General features: G+C 48.6%; 2 protein-coding genes across 2 annotated transcripts in view; one reads left to right on the top strand and one right to left on the bottom strand.

The window, feature by feature from the left end:
* The first annotated feature begins 1,302 nt into the window (after nt 1-1,302).
* On the top strand, nt 1,303-17,353 carry GP6 (glycoprotein VI platelet). Its single transcript, XM_087871033.1, has 8 exons — nt 1,303-1,410; nt 5,011-5,073; nt 5,196-5,453; nt 6,792-7,079; nt 11,905-11,958; nt 12,610-12,669; nt 13,991-14,041; nt 15,023-17,353. Exons 1-8 carry the CDS (start codon nt 1,377-1,379, stop codon nt 15,256-15,258), a joined length of 1,044 nt encoding a protein of 347 aa, XP_087727159.1. The 5' UTR covers nt 1,303-1,376; the 3' UTR covers nt 15,259-17,353.
* Nucleotides 17,310-18,639, bottom strand: part of LOC123787021 (NACHT, LRR and PYD domains-containing protein 7-like) — a 41,225-nt gene continuing 39,895 nt past the window's right edge. The window contains 1 exon segment of the mRNA XM_087853399.1: nt 17,310-17,406. Within this exon segment, the coding sequence (XP_087709525.1) occupies nt 17,310-17,406 (97 nt within the window).

Genomic DNA, 18,639 nt, shown 5'->3' with positions numbered 1-18,639 from the left:
ACCCGAAAAGACCCCAAATAGCCAAAGGAATGTTGAAAAAGAAAACCAAAGGTGGTGGCATCACAATTCTGGACTTCAAGCTCTATTACAAAGCTGTAATCATCCAGACAGTATGGTACTGGCACAAAAACACACACATAGATCAATGGAACAGGATAGAGAACTCAGAAATGGCTGGATCCATCTTATAAAGATATTCTCACGTACGACCAGAGGGGTGCGTGTAGAGTGATTCTTAGCTCAGTGTTGTGTTCAGTGGAGATATTTGGGCACAATGTAGCTGTCCGTTATTGAGAGAGTGGGAAGATTAATGTATTAAGTAACTATTCCGCAGACATATGGATGGTCTGGAAACGTGGAGCGTGCAACTGAAAGACGAAGGACTTCCGCGGCATTCCACAATTTACGACACGATATACGGTTTGCAAGAGAAAGTTTTGCGGAGATGAACGAATTCGCATGGACTGTTTCGGAGCTGCTCCTTGGAGGTGGAGAACCGAAATGAGAACCACAGGGCGGAGACACATCGCAGAAGAGAGGGATTGCCTAGGTGCGCGTGGGCTAAGCCAGAGCAAATGGATGACTCAGCTCCCAGCACCCAAGCTCCAGCTAGAAAAATACGTGTTCTTGTAAGTTCAGGTTTTCCCATCTGGATGGGTCTAAAGCTGCACCTGTTTCTCAGCCTTGTGCGAGGGTCAAACAAAATAGTGCCTGAAAAGTGAGTAGGATTCCAAAGACAGATTTGTGCACCCAGGTTTATCTTGCCCACGGAATCCCTGAACGACCTAACCCAGTGGTGTTCCATGGGCCACGAGCCTTCGAGAGGCACAGGGCAGCCTGTCCCCACTGCAACAGTCACCGGGTTCCAAAGGTCAACAGTGCCAAGGTCAGGACACCCCGATCTGACTGTATAATCTCTTCAGTCCCAGCTTCATGCTCCCCGATTCCAGCCACACCAGTCACTTCCCGCTTACATGGCAATGCCAAGCTCTTGGCCTCATCAAGGCTTTGGGGTGCACTGAACATGCTACTCTTGCATGAATATTTCTTACGACCTCAACGTCACCCCTCCAAAGGAAAGCTCCGTGAAAGCGTTCTGTTAATGAGATCCATCAGATACTATTCCATCTCTGCCTCAAAAGGCAGCCGTGGTGCGACCCTGGGCTGGTGACACGAGATACCCGAGCTTCTGTGAGCTTGTGTGCAAGTCATCCTGCTGGGGGAGTGGCTCCAGCTTGACGAGCCTCACTGAGGAAAAGCCAGGCTGATGGGGAAAGGGAGGACGGGGTGCCGTAGCCTTGTCACATCCGGTGACTCTGCTCCAGCCCCCGCAGCTTCGCGCCTGGGCTACAGAGCTCTGGACGGGCCGAGGAACCATGGCCCCATCCCTGCCCGCCCTTCTCTGTCTGGGTGAGTCCCGGGGGTTGATCTGGGAAACGCTGGAGGATAGGCAGTGGGCCAGGAGACTAGGAATGTTCAAAAAAATTGCATCAGAAATGAATTTCAGGGCAATCGCACCTATGAGAGCCCCTTCACTTGTTGGCTGGGAAAACTGGGACCCAGGGAGGTGGTGTTTCTCTGCTAGTCTGTTCTATTCTCTTCTTGGCTGGGTTGGGAAATAAACGGGTCTTCTAGTTTTGGCTGCAACTTTGTCTCTATACATCTATCTATCTTTCTTTCTTTCTCTCTCTCTCTCTCTCTCTCTCTCTCTCTCCTTTCCTTCCTTCCTTTCCTTCCTTCCATCCATCCATTCATTTTTTATGTGGACTTGGTGACATCAGCACACCTCACGGCACAGGAACAAATAATCCCGCCCTTTGCAACAAGACGCGTGGACCGTGAGGCCACCACGCTAAGTGAAATAAGTTAGACACAGAAAGAAAACCCTGCACGATCTCACTTATATGTGGAATCTAGAAAAGTCGAACTCGTTGAGGCAGAGGGTAGAGTGGTGGCTGCCAGGGGCTGGGGGTGGGGGGAACGGGGAGATAGGTGCACAGAGTACAAGCTTCTAGTTATAAGAGGAGCAAGTTCTGGAGATTGAAGGCACAACACGGTGATTTCAGGCAATAATACTTTGGAAATTTGCTGAGAGATCTTAAGCATTTTCACCAAACCACACATCAGAACAACCGAAGTGCGCAGTGGACGGGTTTGTGACTGCGGTGGTCATTTCACAGTGTGTCCGTCCGTCAGATCATCACGTTGTGCGCCCTAGACGCACAGTGTCTCTCTGTCAGTGATTCCTCAGCAAGGCTGGAGCAGAGCCTCTCCTAGCGGGACCGGTGGTGGGATTACGTGTGCTTACTGCCTGCACAGTTCCCTTATTTATGCAGAAGGACGGACGCTCCCGGGGGCCAAGCAGGAAGGAAGAGCTGTGCTATGGGGATAAGAAAACACGCCACGAGCACAAACCACCCGTCAGTCATTCACTCACACGCGCTCGTGCGGCACTTGCTGGGGGCTAGACACGACTCTGTGTTGGCTAGCGGCCCCTTGCTCAATTACCAGAACGGCCTATTCATACTCCCATTTTACAGAGGAGAGAGCTGAGGCCCGGAGGGATTGAGGAACTTGTTTAAGTCACACCTCTGGGGCTCGGATAAACTCAAGAGTTTAATGCCAAGTTCACATTCTTTATCACTAGCATATGCCGCTGGCGTTGGAGTCTACCTCCCACCAGCTGTAGGATGGCAGACAGGATGGTCTCCAAAGTCTGATCTATGAAATGGGGCTAGTAATGGGCCCTAACCAGAAGGACTGTGGCGATTCACGCCCATCCAGGAAGGGCTCAGAGTGGCACCAGTATTTCCATCACGTTACAAGGCTGGACGGAAACCCACGAAAGGACCAAGGTGGGGCTGTGTTGGGCAGTGGACAAAGATGCGGGTAGAGCTTGCGTACAGGGAGCGGAACCTGGTGTAGACAGAGGTTCGGAGGGGGTTGGAGACAAGTGTGTCCCCCCTGAGCCCCGGAGTCAGGGATGATCCAGGTTCAGCAACTTCTTAGCTGTGTGAGCTGAAAGAAACTGCTTAGCCTCTCTGTTCAGTTTCCTTATGTTTATCATGGAGACAGTAACTCCTCCTTCTAGTGTGTGTGTGTGTGTGTGTGTAAGGATAAAAGCTACCAGGTAAAATACAGCATGCTCAGTGAAATTTAATTTCAGATAAACAAGCAACGATTTTTTAAGCCTAGTATATCCCATTAAAACTCAAGGGTCATACTCTGCAAAAAATTTAGATTTCATTGCTTATCTGAAATTTATATTTAAGTGGGAGTCCTAGGTTTTTATTTGCTAAATCTGGCAACCCTAGCGAGACTAAAACAGGTAAAGCTACCAACCCAGCAAAAAGGTTAAGGAAACTACTGATGTGCCATATGTTGGCTCACTGAACAGAATTAAAAAAAATGTCGGCTTGAGAGAAAGAAGGCAGTTGTTGAACCTAGAGAAGGTAGACGGCAAAAAGCACCTCCAAGGGAGAGAGTGGGATTTATCGATTATGCAGTTTGAGCGGTGTGTGAAATTACACAGGGCGGTATTTGGAACTGAGGAAAGAATTAGACACAGGGTCAAGGAAAAGTATGCAGATGAGTAAGAAAAAAATAACTTTTCTGGGGCGCCTGGGTGGTACAGCGGTTAAGCGCCTGCCTTCGGCTCAGGGCGTGATCCCGGCGTTCTGGGATCGAGCCCCACATCAGGCTCCTCCGCTGGGAGCCTGCTTCTTCCTCTCCCACTCCCCCTGCTTGTGTTCCCTCTCTCGCTGGCTGTCTCTATCTCTGTCAAATAAATAAATAAAATCTTAAAAAAAAAAAAGAAAAAAAAAATAACAAAAAAAAGTATGCAGATGGCACTCAGCCAAATATTGATTCTAGGGACAAGAAACAGGAAAAATACACAGGTACAGTGTTACACTCCTCAGGTATGAATAACATTTGCATAGTCATAATATGTAATTACAGAATATTGGTCTAAACAGAAAGTTAAAACAGCGGGAAATCCATGATTAACACCGCTGGTGATCTCTAGACAGGATACAATGCAATAGATCCCGTCCAGATCTAATGTACGGCATGGTGATTTCTTTTTTTAAAGATTTTATTTATGTATTTGAGAGAGAGGGAGAGAGCATGCATGAACTGGGGGAGGGGCAGAGGGAGAGGGAGAAGCAGACTCCCCGCTGAGCAGGGAGCCCGATGCGGGACTCGATCCCAGGACCCTGGGATCACGATCAGAGCTCAAGGCAGACGCTTCACCAACTGAGCCACCCAGGCGCCCCCATAGCACGGTGATTATAGCCAATAACACCTCGTTGCACAACATTCTAAATGTTCTCACCACAAAAAAGAAACGGTACTTATGTGAAATCATGTTGTGATACAGAAATATCAAATCAACACACACCCCTTAAATTTACACAGGGTTGTGCACCAATTATATCTTGATAAAGCTGGGGGGGGGGAGAGACCCACACCCCGCACACAGCCCCCTTTTCAGAAGGAGATAATTCTCTTTACAGTCGTGCAAAGTGTGTGCATGGGGACGGGGGCAAGGAATCCCTGGCTGGCTTTTTTTAAAAAGTGGTAGAATAACACACTTAACATCCAATGTATCATTAGTGACATTTCGTACATTCACAAGGCATACAACCGTCGCCTCTGTTGTTCCAGGACACCGTGGCCACTCCAAAAAGAAACCGTAGCCTTGACAATCGATTCTCCATCCTCCTTCCCCCGCCCCCGGCAACCGCTAATTAGCTCTGTGTCAGGGCGGACAGACCTAGCAAGCCGAGCCGAGCTGTTTCCGATAAATGGTATCACCTTTTAGGGCGGCTGCTTCTGGCACTTCAGTGAGCGCGTGTCCTTTAAAAAAAATGAGGACAAGAGAAAGCTATTGTCTGCAAATGTTTCCCCACCTGCCCTGCAGGCAGGAGTGTGGGCTCCGGGAGGTCCTAGCCTTTGGTGCTTTTCTTTTTTTTTAAATAATAATATTATTTTATTATATTATGTTAGGCTTTGGTGCTTTTCTTCTCTGCTCAGGGCTGTGTCTGCAGCAGATGATTCCAGCTCAGCCAGGTGAGTCCTCCCCCCGCAGTCCTGGGGCTCTCCTCTGGGCTCAGCGGGTGGGGAGTGGGGGCTCCCCGGGAGGAGAGGTGTGTTTGCAAGCTGCCCTCTACCAGGCTCCACTTCCCTCCCAGGCCTGCTGCCCAAGCCCTCCCTCCAGGCCCTGCCTGGCTCCCTAGTGCCCCTGAAGACGCAGGTGACCATCCGCTGCCAGGGGCCTCCGGGCGCGGACTTGTACCGCCTGGAAAAGCTGAGGTCTGGGATTTACCAGGATCAGCCCGTCCTCTTCATCCCGGCCATGGAGGAACGTTTTGCGGGCTGCTACCGCTGCTCCTACCAGAACGGGAGCCGCTGGTCTCCCCCCAGCGACCGGCTGGAGCTGGTCGCTACAGGTGCCTGGAGGGGCGTGGGGGGCGGCTGCACCTGCGGCCTGGGGGCCCCAGGAGGGCGAGGAGGGGGATGATGATGACAGCGAACCCCGAGACCCAGGGGCTGGGATTGGGGTGGGGAGTAAAGTGCGAGCTACTTTTAGGCGAGGTGCCCCAAACCGCAGGGATCCCCGTTAGTGATATGTCAATGCAGTATCTTTCTAACACAATGAAAATCAATGCGAGAACATCCACGCTGAACAAAACATCACACTTTTAAGTAAAGACAGTGCGAGGCAGCGCCCTTTCAGGCCGCATCTGAGCCAGATGCAAAGGGCAACATGTATACCCTCTCTCCACATTCTAATGCCTTAAGAAAATTTTTTTGATGGAATAAAATGTTCTCAGCTTGTGCTTTTATTTCCAATGCATTTTCAAATGCTTATTTTCCAAACAGGTGTTGCAAATATCAGTGATGAGTTTGTTTCCCTAAAGCCAAGAGAGTAAGAGGATAATGAATTCTTTAAAATAAATTTTTTTTGGTATAAATAAAATAAACTTAAAATAATTTGTGAGTTTTAATAGCCTACTTTAAAGTTTTTCGATTTTTTCCAACTATGTTAAGAGCGTGGAAAAAATTACGCACAAACATACGTAAAAGTGTTTTGAGCCTTTTGCTTCTCCACGAGGCACAGTTGAGTCTGTTTTGTTTAGAATGTGCTCCGGGTGTTATCCGTAACCGATGAATGTTGAACACACTACATCAAAGACTAATGATGTACTATACAGCGGCTAACTGCACGTAATTTAAAAATAAATAAATAAATAAATAAATAAATAAATAAATATTTTGTTCAGTATGAATTCTTTGCATTAATTTTGGTTTAAAAATTGCATTGAAATAGTAAGCTCTTTCGTTACTACCATCGTAGTTTCGGAGCGCCCTGTGTATTCGGCAGCTCTGCTAAGTTGCTTCATTCAGCCGTTCCCATTTTCTTTTTCCTGTTTCTTTAAATTTAAATTCAATCAGCCAACCTATAGTACATTATCGGTTGTTGATGGTGTTCAACGATTCATTAGCTGCTATTTACAGTAGAGAACAGCGAGGCACTGATAGAAGGGGAGATCTCTCTCCAGGATCACGCAGCCCTTAAGGCACAGGCCCAGGATTTGAGCCCCGGGCACTGTGATCCTGGCTACGCTCCCTTCACCCTTTTGTGTGCTGGTGGCAGAGTGAGTGGGTTCGCTAGGATAGATATGCCTGGAAAGTTCCTTAGCTCTTAGGAGGTGGGGGGACCTTCCCACCCCCACGGCCAACACGCCGGCCAGGGTCTCTAACACCAGAGCTGTCTTTTCTCCCAGGAGTTTATGCCAACAAGCCCTCGCTCTCAGCCCAGCCCAGCCCGGCTGTGTCCCCAGGAACAGAAGTCACTCTCCAGTGTCGGAGCCAATACAGTTTTGACCAATTTGCTCTGTACAAGGAGGGGGCCGCTGCGCCCCAGAAGGGATCCGAGAAGCAGTACTGGGCTGATTTCCCCATCACCGCAGTGACTGTTGCCCATAGTGGAACCTACCGATGCTACAGCTTTTCCAGCAAGTTGCCGTACCTGTGGTCGGCCCCCAGCGACCCCCTGGAGCTTGTGGTCACAGGTGAGCGAGCTGCAGACCAAGCCTGTCTCCTTCAGCTCTTGCCACTCTGGTGGAAGTTCCAGGGCGGGGGTGGGGGGTGGGGGACAGGTGTGAAGGAGGTGGGAGGCCAGGAGACGCCTGAGGCCCTGGAGGGTGTATTAGTGTCTTAGTGCCGCTGTCACAAATCACCAGTAATCCAGTGGCTTCCACAACCATCAATGTCTTATTACATTTCCGGAGGTCAGGTACCAAATGGGTCTCACTGGGACAAAACAAAGGCCGCAGCTGGGCTGCGTTCCTTCGGGAGGCCGCAGGGGACAATCTGTCCTGTGCTTTTTCCAGCTTTTAGAGGTGCCTGCATCCCTTGGCTCCCGTGGTCCCTTCCTTTATCGTGAAAGCCAGCAGTGTGACATCTTCAGTCTCTGTCTTAGGCTCTTCTGCCTCCCTGCCCCCTGCTTCCACCTTTAAGGGCCCTGTGGTGACACTGGGCCCACCTGGATAGTCTAGGATGCTCTCTCCACCCCGACATCCTCCCATTTACCACTTAAGGTGCCATATTCTCAGGGCCTGGGGATTAGGACATGAGCATAGCTGGGACGCTGTTATTCTATCTACTACAGAGGATATAGAAAAAGAAAAGAAATAAGAAATAAAAAATATTTCTTAATACCAGTGATAATGCCTTGTGTCTCGCCTAGGTTTCAAACAAACAAACAGCAGCAAAAAACTTATGGAAATTACTTAAAAAATGCCACTAGAACAGCAAGGAAACTTTGACTCCCTTTTCACCACTAACACACACGCAGTCTTTCTTATTTTTAACAGTCTAAGCGCAAAGTATCTCCACAGCAAAGCTTGCTGCTAAATCCGTCACATCAACTGATGTAATTTAAAACCATTATTGATGTGTTCCCTTCACCATTGTTTTACGGTCATGTGCCTTCACAAGTATTAAAGCAACCGAATTATTTAAAGTTTGTTTTATTTTTTAAAAGATTTATTTATTTACTTGAGAGACACCGAGAGAGAGAGAGAGAGAGAGAGAGAGAGCGAGCGAGCATACAGGGAGGGGCAGAGGAACTTTAGCGGACTCCGTGCTGAACGTGGAGCCCGATGTGGAGGGCTGATCCCAGCATGACTTGAGCTGAAACCACGAGTCAGATGCTCAAACCACTGCACCACCCAGGGGCCCCGAAGTTTCTTTATTTTTTATAATCTCTACACCCATGATGGGGCTCAAACTCATGACCCTGAGATCAAGAGTGGCGTGCTCATCCTACTAAGTCAGTGAAGTGCCCCAGCAACTGATTACTGAAAATACCTCAATGGGGGCACCTGGGGGCTCATCGGTTCACCGTCAGACTCTTGGTTTTGGCTCAGGTCATGGTCTCAGGGTCATGAGATGGAGCCCTGCCTGGGGCTCTGTGCTCGGCATGGAGTCTGCTTGAGATTCTTTCCCTCTTCCCCTCCCTCCTGCTTTGCTCCTCCCCACCCTGCTCACGCACTCTCTAAAATTAAAAAAAAATCTTAAAAAAAAAAAGAAATGCCCCAATATACAAAAGACTAATAACTCTCTCCATTAGCAAAGGGAAAATTCTTATCGTTTTGGTCCCCAGTGGATTAGCATAGTATAGGGTAAAAGCAAATGTACTTGTATTCAGACTTATTTTCATTGAAATCTAGCCAGTGAACCCAGTTAGCCCACCTCCATCACCCCTGAAGGATCTCTGGGGCCTGTTTGTCGTCATTTTCCATTCAATCACGAACTACTTTCTATTTCTATAAAAAATTGGCCTCTTTGGGGGGAATTTCATATATATGGAGTCCTAGAATATGTGGTCTTTTGTGACCGGCTTGTTTCACCCAGACGCCTGGGTTTGAGGTTTGGTTACATTGTAGCAGCTCTCAGTCTTTCATTCTTTTTTTTTTTTTTTAATTTTTTTTTTAAAGATTTTATTTATTTATTTGACAGAGAGAGAGACAGCCAGCAAGAGAGGGAACACAAGCAGGGGGAGTGGGAGAGGAAGAAGCAGGCTCTCAGCAAAGGAGCCTGATGTGGGGCTCGATCCCACAACACCGGGATCACGCCCTGAGCCGAAGGCAGACGCTTAACCGCTGTGCCACCCAGGCGCCCCTCAGTTGTTCATTCTTAAAGCATGCCTCTTTCAAAAGAGGACGGCACGGTTCATAAAGAAAATGTGGCATATAACCTCAGTGAGCCCTGGGTGTTACACGCAAACGATCACGGAACCCTACATCAAAAACTAATGATGTACCGTGTGGTCACCAACACAGTAAAAAACAAAAACAAAAAACAATGACTTGAATAAAGCTCTTATTAGAAAAAAAAAATATGGTGCATACACAGGATGGAGTATTATGCAGCCCTAAAAAGGAAGGCTTGTGCTCTAGTACGGATGAACCTGGAGGACGTTACAGTACGTAAAATAAGCCAGTCACAAAAGGCCATAAACTGTCTGATTCCGCTCACGGAAGACATTTGAAAGTCGTCAAAATCATAGAGGCAGAGAGTGGAAAGGGGTTTGCCAAAGGCCAAGGGAGGGGAGCAGGGGAGTTAGTGTTCAATGGACGCAGAATTTCAGTTTTGCAGGTGAAAAAGTTCTGAGATTCCCTGCACCACGGTGTGAATGCACGTAATACTACTGAACTGTGCACTTAAAATAAATGTTTAAGACGGTATATTTAACGTACATTTAACAATAACATGAAAATTCAAAAAAGACACATACATTTTTCCGCTGTAATACTCAGAGGCATTTCCTTGTAAACCTTGGTGTCTTTGCCCCTCATGCTTCCTACCATATCTTCCAAACCTGTCCCTAATCCGACAACTTCTCAGCACCCCCATAGCTCCACCATCCTAGACCTGGGTTACTCCATACTGGTCTGTGCCCACCTTTGTTCCCTTTAACTGTTAAAATTAATTGAAATCTAATTGGTATATAACATTGTGTAAGTTTAAGATGTAGCACGTGTTGATTTGATCCATTTATATACGGCAGCACGCTTACCCCTGTGGCATTAGCGAACACCTCCGTCCCATTACATAATTGCCATTGCTTTTTTGTGGTGAGAAAACTAAAGACCTGGTCTCTTAGCAACGTTCAAGTCTGTAATGTAGTGCTAATGACAATATGCTATGCGTTAATCTCCAGGACTTCTTTATCTACTGCTTGCAAGTTTGCAAGACTTCACACCTTTGCCCCTTTACAATGTTTGCAAAACTATGGCAAGAGGACTCCTTTTAGAGCAGGTTGTTGAAATCAGATGATTTTGTGCAAAGCCCATAGCCCTCCCTCCTCTCTCCTCAGCAAGGCCCTCCTTTACCTGTCTGATCACCTGACCTGCTGCTCTGCCCTCATCCACTCCGCCCTACATACATGGGCATCTTGCCCCGCCCCTTTGAAATGGAAGACTAATTGACAATGTAGTATTAGCGTCTGGTGTACAACGTAGCGATTTGATATTTACATACATGATGGGATGGTCACCATGGATACGTCTAGTTACCATCTGTGACCATACAAGGTGGTTACAATGTTACTGACTACATCCCGTCTTGCTTTTCCTTGGATATGCAGGCTCGCTACGCCCTCGGGGACCTTGCACTTGCCGGGATGCTCTCTCCAGATCTCAAGGCGCAATCCATTGCTTCCTTCAGGCCTCAATCAAAGGTCACATTCTTGCCTCTCTGATGCTATCTGCTGCCTTCTCTGCCTAATTTTTCTGCATAGCACCTACCCCTGTGCATTCATTGCACTGATTTATGGTGTTTATCACCTGTCTGCCCCCTGCATCCTGGAATGTAAGCTCTGGAAAGACAGACATTTCTGTCTGTTTTCTTTCCTACTGTATCCCCAGCACAGACACTAGTTCCTGGCATACAGTAGGAGCTTAATGCATAGTCACCTGCTCTAATTGTACAATGCAGTGGTTTTTAGTAAATTTAGAGTTGTGTGGTCACCACCACAATCCCGTTATAGAACATTTCCACCACCCTATCACATCTCTCGTGTCTATATGCAGCCGCTCCCTCCTCCTCCCTCCAGCCCAAGGAAACCACTAATCTTCCTGCCTTTGGAGATTTGTCTTTTTTGGGGTCCCTGCTCATTTATTGCTTCTTTCATTGAACATATTTCAAAAATGTCTATGCTGTGGCCGTGTTTTGCTGGGGACTGCTTGAAACTCTCTCTAAGGTATCTTTTCTTTACACACACATACACACACACACACACACGTATTACGCATACACACGTAATACATACATGTAGTAATTAGAGCAAGCAGTCTTGAAGACGCATCCGACACCTGCACAGTGCTCGCTGTGACAAGCACTATGAATTAGAAGTACACAGTGCTTTTAGAACCCAGAAGGGGAGGCAGTTTGGGAACACTTCTCTGAGCAGTCAGTGCTTGACCTGGATCTAGGCAGAGTGAGAGGTAACCAGGTGGGTGGAGCAGTGGGATGGCCAGTCGGCGTGCGGGATCGTATGAGCAAATGTCCTGGGGTGAACAGAGGTTGGCAGGCTGGTGCAGCTACAAAGCTGGGGTGCTGGGGGTGGAAAGGGATTGTGTTTTGTTCCATAGGCAAGACCCTTTCTCCCTACACGTATCCCACGGCTTCTGCCTCCTCGTCTGCTTTCCAGGACTTGAGAGCCAGTTTTGCTCCTGGGGACAAAGTAAGGTACAGGTCGCAGAGATCTAGAAAAAGGGACAGAACTGAAGTTTGAAAAGCAGGGAGGAAACTGGGTCGACGAAATGCTTTATCATTTGCTCAGGATCCATAGCTAACCGAGCACAGAACTCTCTTTTTCTGATTTCCCAGGGACCTCTGGGACCCCCCGCTGGTTATCCGCAGAACCCCCTTCCTCTGTGACAGGTAAATTCTGGAGGATTCATCCCGGTATCTGGGGGTATAGACCCACAGACCCCTTCTTTTCTTTCTCTCCTTTATCTAGATTTCTCAATTTAATTCACTGTCTCTTTCACAAATTTGATTTATTTAAAAATCACTTATTTCTGCCTGTAAAGAAGATGGGTATAATAATATCAGATAGACATCACGTTGCTACCCTACACCCCCACTTCTATCCAGCCTTAGGTTGATGGTTTATAATGTCTAATGTGGAGAAGAATAATCTGAGAGGCTTATAAAATCATAGCTTCCCGGACTCTAATTTTGAGTCTCTGATTCCATTGGCCAGTGGTTCTCAAACTTTAGGGGGCCTGAGAATCACCTGGAGGTGATCCAGGTTTCTGGGCCCCCCCAGTCCCTGATTCACAAGGTGTGGGGTGGGGTCCAGTTATGTTCATTTTTTTGAAAAGATTTTATTTATTTGAGAGAGAAAGAGAGAGAGAGAGCACAAGCAGGGGGAGCAGCAGGCAGAGGGAGAAGCAGACTCCCCGCTGAGCAGGGAGCCCGATGCGGGGCTTGATCCAGGACCCCCAGATATCTCAGAAGGAGTATGCAGAGTAGGGACTCACTGGGACAACCTGACATTATCCACTTTCTTATTACTCTCTTGCTTAGAATTCCCAGAAGCGTCCAGGAAACGGAGCATCTCACTCATCAACAAGAGCTCTGCAATTGGTGAGTAACCTGGCGCTCAGAGCCCAGCGGACAGGAGTGTGAGGATAGGTTTTTCTCTCGTCGTCTAAGGCTGTAGGCTCTGAGTCTGCTTCGGGAGCTCACCTGACTCTTCCAAGGAAAGTCCTTGGTTTGAGGATCAAGGATGGGCTAGAGGTGGGCTCTGAGCGTGAGGACAGATGTGCGTTCTGGGTCATGTGGCTATTTCAAAGATGGCGGAGCCAAGGCTATGATGGGCAGACCATCACTCATTCCTACTCACTGCTCTTCTGACTACGCTCTGAGCTCTGTGCGTGACCTTTGTCCCCTATTGCTCACCGCCTCCTCTTACCACTGCAGTCCCGTGCAACAAACTTCCCTCATGCTGTAATTCTCTTGCCCCTCACTTTTCCTGGAAAAAGTATCCACTTCCCTCAAGACAGAAACCTTGACAGATCCCCTGAGGATAGGTCCCATATCACCACTGGGTCCACCTGACTCCAGCTCTCTGTTAGACTCCTGATGCCCGTAAGCTCTAGAATTTCTAAGACCCTGATGAGATTCTTCATCGTGCTCTGGTCAAGATCCTTCTGGGTTCCCAGTCACCCTTAGGATACAGCCTGCGGTTCTCAGCTTGATCTTTAATGCCTTTAGAGGCAATGCCCTTAGAGCAGCCACTGTCTGATCCCTCCAGGGGAGGGAATAAGATCCCTCCAGTCTGGTCTTCATTCCTCATGCAAGTCTCAGCCCCACAGAGTCAGATGAAGCTCTCCTGGATCCCAGGCATCTCCCCCTCACTCTGCATCCAAGCCACTGGCTCAGCTTTTCCTTCCATTTCTTCATGGCTTCAGTCCCTCAGGGAAGCCTTTTCTGACATTGGATTGTATAGTTTCCTCTGTCCTATGGACTCTCTATTATAGCAATTTTCACCGTATATTAAAACACACCCGACTGATGTGTTTGGCTGAGCACCTGGAAAGTCTCCGGAGATACTTGCGGAATGAGACAAGAAGCTACCATGTGCGGGGTGCTTACCATATGTCAAGCGCTGTGCCTTATGCTGTTATTATCATTGGTTTAAATTTCACATTAACCTGTGATGTATTTTAATTTTCATTGGACAGATGGGAAAACTGCCTCATAGATATTAAGTCTATTGACAGAGGCCCCACATCTAATTTGTGATAGATCTGGAATTCAAATCTAGACAGCCCGACTCTGTGGTTCATTCTCTTCTTACAGTCATGGGATTCTGCCCCCGAAGTGCATGCATTCCGGACAGGGGCAGAAACAGGGCTAAGGGAGATGGTCTTAGCCCTTTATACTTTCCCTCTTTGATTCCCAGAGCCTTCTAGGACTACCACCGTCTCTCCAAAGGGGCCAGAGTCTCCAACTGGTGAGTAAGTGGTCCTCTCTGGACCCTCTTCTTTCCCACCCCTGTGTCTTCCCCTAAAGCCAATTGCTTTCCCTGCACAGAGGCTATAACTCTATGATCTTAGGTCCTGGTGTATAAAATGTCAAGGGGAGGGTAAACATCAGCACTTGGAACTCAGAATCGGGCAATAAGATCAGGTGGGAAGGCTGAGATAAATCTAGACAGCCCTACTCTGTGGTTCATTCTCTTCTTACAGTCATGGGATTCTGCCCCCAAAGTGCATGCATTCAGGACAGGGGCAGAAACAGGGCTAAGGGAGATGGTCTTACCCCTTTATACTTTCCCTCTTTGATTCCCAGAGCCTTCTAGGACTACCACCGTCTCTCCAAAGGGGCCAGAGTCTCCAACTGGTGAGTAAGTGGTCCCCTCTGGACCCTCTTCTTTCCCACCCCTGTGTCTTCCCCTAAAGCCAATTGCTTTCTCTGTACAGAGGCTATAACTCTATGATCTTAGGTCCTGGTGTATAAAATGTCAAGGGGAGGGTAAATGGAACTCAGAATTGGGCAATAAGATCCGATAAGAAGGCTGAGATTTTCTAAAGGATCAGGGGAAGATAAATTCCATCTCTTTCCCCACCCCTCGTAACAGTCTTTTCTGCTGCAATTAGCCAAATAGCCAGGTAGTGTGTGTGTGTGTGTGTGTGTGTGTGTGTGTGTGTGTGTGTGTCTCTGTGTGTGTGTGTGTGTGTGTGTGTGTAGGGGTTGTATCAGAGGCCGATGAGGGTGGATTATGGAAGAAATGATATTTAGAGAATTGGGCTTATCTAGCCCTGACCGTTGGTGAGGAGGGGAGGAACCCTCTAGGAAGGAACTTGGCATTCTAGGTAGCAGAGAATAGGATCTTAGATGAGGGAAATGGCTATGGGAAACCCAAGATGCGCCTTGAAGTGGGTCCTGGAGATAGGCTTTCATCACCTGCTCCTGTGTCTCTTTGTTCCTCCAGGTCTTGCCCAGCAGCACTACACCAAGGGCAATCTGGTCCGGATATGCATTGGGGTTGTGATTCTAATACTCCTGGTGGGGCTTCTGGCAGAAGATTGGCACAGTAGAAAGAAACCCCTGCCACACCGGGTCAGACCTATCCGCAGGCCACTCCCACCCCTCCCGCAGACCCAGAAACCACACAGTCAGCAGGATGGGGGTCGACCAGATGGCCCTAACCAGGGGCGCCACCAATAGAACTCTAAGGCTTGGTTGTATCTATGAGATGGGGATGTAACACCATGGGTGGCGTGCATGGAATGTAGGAGCAGGAGGATAGGGGTTATGACTATGGAGGAGGAGGAACTTGGGGCCTCTCCTTGGTGCCCCATCAAGGAGCTGTTGAGCCAGTATCTATTTGGCTTTTCATCCAAGGACTTCCTTCATCTGGGATTGGAGGTATCTAGTGGACGCCAGTACCTTCTCACTCATATCCTGCACATTGTGGATCTTACGGCCCCCTAACTGGACCATCACACTGACCTCTTCAACCTCTCCTAATACGTGTTCCAGATTGACCTCTGTATCCCCAAGCCTCATAGCTGACCCTGTTCTATCCTCTGCACAAAACTCTCCCACGTTTCCCTGTTGGCCCTTATGTTTTCTCTAGGCATCCATAGCTTAGCTGGTTAATTCAGACGAGCACTCATTTCCTGAGCCTATCAGAGAGAGTCCAGCCTCTCTCCTAACCAGAAACATTTGGTTACATGTGTGAGGACTCAGGGCTTGGCCCACTACACCTCCCCACCCTGAGGATGCCCTTCTCCTACTCCTTGATCCCAATTGCCATTTCCTCAGACATGGGCTTCGGTTTCATCAATTTATGGCCACATCCCCCTCCTATCTTGCTCCATGGTTCATAACCGCACTTACAGAATCTCTAAGTCACAGGTGAAATGGGCAGAGTATCTGTCCTTAAACTGATGCGGGCAGGCTACTCAATTTCTTTTCCCCTAAAGGGGGCAACCTCGGGCCATTTTGCACGCAAGGGATATTTGTCAGTGCCTGGAGATATTGTGGGAGGGAGGTGCTGGCATTTGGTGGGTAGAGGGTAGAGATGCTAACACTCTATGAATGCGCACGACAGTCTCTCTCTCTCATCGAGAGTATATTCTCTTGAGCTGCACTTGAGACAACAAAGAATTTTCTGGCCCCAAGTGTCAATAGCACAGAGATTGAGAAACCCTTGGCTACAAGACACTGAGGTTCCTTCCTAGCTTTTAAAAAAGGGTATGCCTCTATTTCTCCTTTTAACAACCCCACCCACTCTCACTGAAGGCGGCCACCACCCCTGAGAGCCTGAAAATGAAGGCACTCTAGGAAAGACCTGTACCCAGCTGAACAAGAGGCCTTGAGAGAGAAACAGAAGGAAACTTGTAGGAAACTCCAGGAGCCCACACCGTATGCAGGGACATCACTGAGATGCGAAAACACAAGCACATTAAACGGAGGTTTGAAGGGGATGTCTGGGAATGTGGCGTATTTGGTGAGAATGACAAACCAATGGACCCCAGTAAAGAGGCAGGGGAAAGTAGGATGATTGGAAGAAAAATGTAAAAATTAGTGCTTAATAAAAAAAAAAGTGATTCTTACAGTTGTTGCTTTAAGGACTTCTGGGACTGTCTGTCACAAGGAAATCAGGGGGACTCTACGGGGAAAAGGATACCCTGAAGTTATGTTTTCCGTAGGTAAGGTTGGAATTATTAAAAAGTTAATCAGAGCAAGGACGTGATCGCATAAGGGCTTCACTGAAGCACTTAAGAATGCTACAAATATCGTGGGATTGGGAGGAGAAATGTTCTACGAGGGAGACCAACCAGGCAGCTATCCGCGCAGGTCAAGGGATGCCAGAACTGGGCGGCGGCTGGCAAGGTGAACAGGCCAGTGCGACCACAGACGCTTCTGTCCCCCTTTTCTTTCTGGGTTAGGTTCTTTCCAAATCAAGGATCTTCTAAGTTTGGTCAGAATGCATTCATAAACACCTCCTTCAGGAATACCTTCACACCTTCATTCCTCTGGAAAGACTCGAGATACAGGCATTGCATCCATCGTAGGGGTAAGCCACCTGCGTGTGTTTCACGGAGCCAGAGGCACAACCGAGGCTACGGTAACAGCTGGCCCAGCACCGAACATCGCGGAGAGGGCTCGAGGAAGTTCACCATCACCTTGATGATCCCAGGCTTTCCTGGGGAACGAATAACTCCAGGGGATTCAGAAAAGGAAGTCACGTGAAGACGGGCGGTAACGGCTTAGATCTTGTCACTCTCAACGGTCAGGTGTGGGTCATGTTCTGGGATTTCTTTCAGCACCTTCTGGATTAGAGAATCAGATCCATCTATCTTCAACCTGGAGTTACAATGGGGCAAAAACTTCCTTGTTCCCAATGCCCAGGTGCCTGCAAGTCTCATGCTTTACAGCAGGGGGAGGGGCAGTCTTCACTGATGACTCTGTGCTGCAAAGCCTGGTTCCACATGGATTTGATAGGGAGAGAGAGACAATACCAGGCTAACGCTGTAATGCGTTTGGGTGCTTGGAGGATCTCGGGCGATCCTCAGGTCATGCTCGGAGACACGGGATTGGTGGATACCTCTGTGATGTGGTTCTAACGCCTCCCTCCTCCACAGCTCGCTTTGGCAACTTGTAGTTGGTGGACCCAGGATGAAACACACGCACTGGAGTCCAGCCAGTCAGACCGGCTTTAGTCCGCCTGGGCTACGTATATGGCCGCCCAGCACCTTTCCTCTGCCCTGTGATACCAGCAGCTTCATTTGTAGGGCTCACCTTTCGGTAACCATATTCATCTGTGTGATGTGGGAATGGGGAAGGGGGTGGGGGGAAGCAAGAGGGAATATTTAAAGCAAAACTATGTACAGGGAGGAGACAAGATGGCAGAGGAGTAGGGGACCCCCTTTCAGCTGGTCCCCTGAACTTAGCTGGATATCTAACAAACCATTGTGAACACCCCTGAAGTCAGCCTGAGATGTCACAATATATATCTGGAACTCGACAAGCAGAAAAGCGACTGCTTTTGGCAAGGTAGGACGTGCGGAGTCGTGAACCCACGGAGTCGTGAACCTTGGGGGAGATATTGGAAGAGAAACAGTAGGGGAGGGAGCAGCCCTGTAAGCTGGCGCCTGGAAAGCGATTGACACTGGAGCACAAAATCGGAACTCAGACATCTGCTCTAGTGAGAGACACCCCTCGGGAAGGGCGCTTTGGAAATGAAAAGGCAGAATTCTAGGTGGGGCATCGTGGTTTCAGGTTAGGAGGGCCCCAGAGCACAAGGAGATTCCTGAAAGGTAGAGGACCCGAGCGCTGGAGCCAGGAAGCCCGTGATGGTCAGTGAGCCCAGGAAGGGACTCTCAGCTCGGATCGCCAGAAACTGCGAACTGGGAGCGTCGGTACCCACTCTTTCCTTGAACAGCCTGAGAAAATCTGGAACCTGTGCCCACAACTGGGCAAAAACTCACAGAGCGGGAGTGACCGGGAACGGGCTCTAGGGCGGAACCCAGACCTGATTCCGGAGCTTTGGGTGCGAGCACGAGCATGAGGGCGGGACACTCCCGGCCGTGGAAGCAC

This window comes from Ursus americanus, chromosome 21, assembly GCF_024610735.1.
Source record: "Ursus americanus isolate L20-20 chromosome 21, mUrsAme1.1.p, whole genome shotgun sequence".
NCBI lineage: Eukaryota > Metazoa > Chordata > Mammalia > Carnivora > Ursidae > Ursus > Ursus americanus.
Note: the sequence above shows the minus strand (reverse complement) of the source record. Positions and strands in the feature narration are given on the sequence as shown.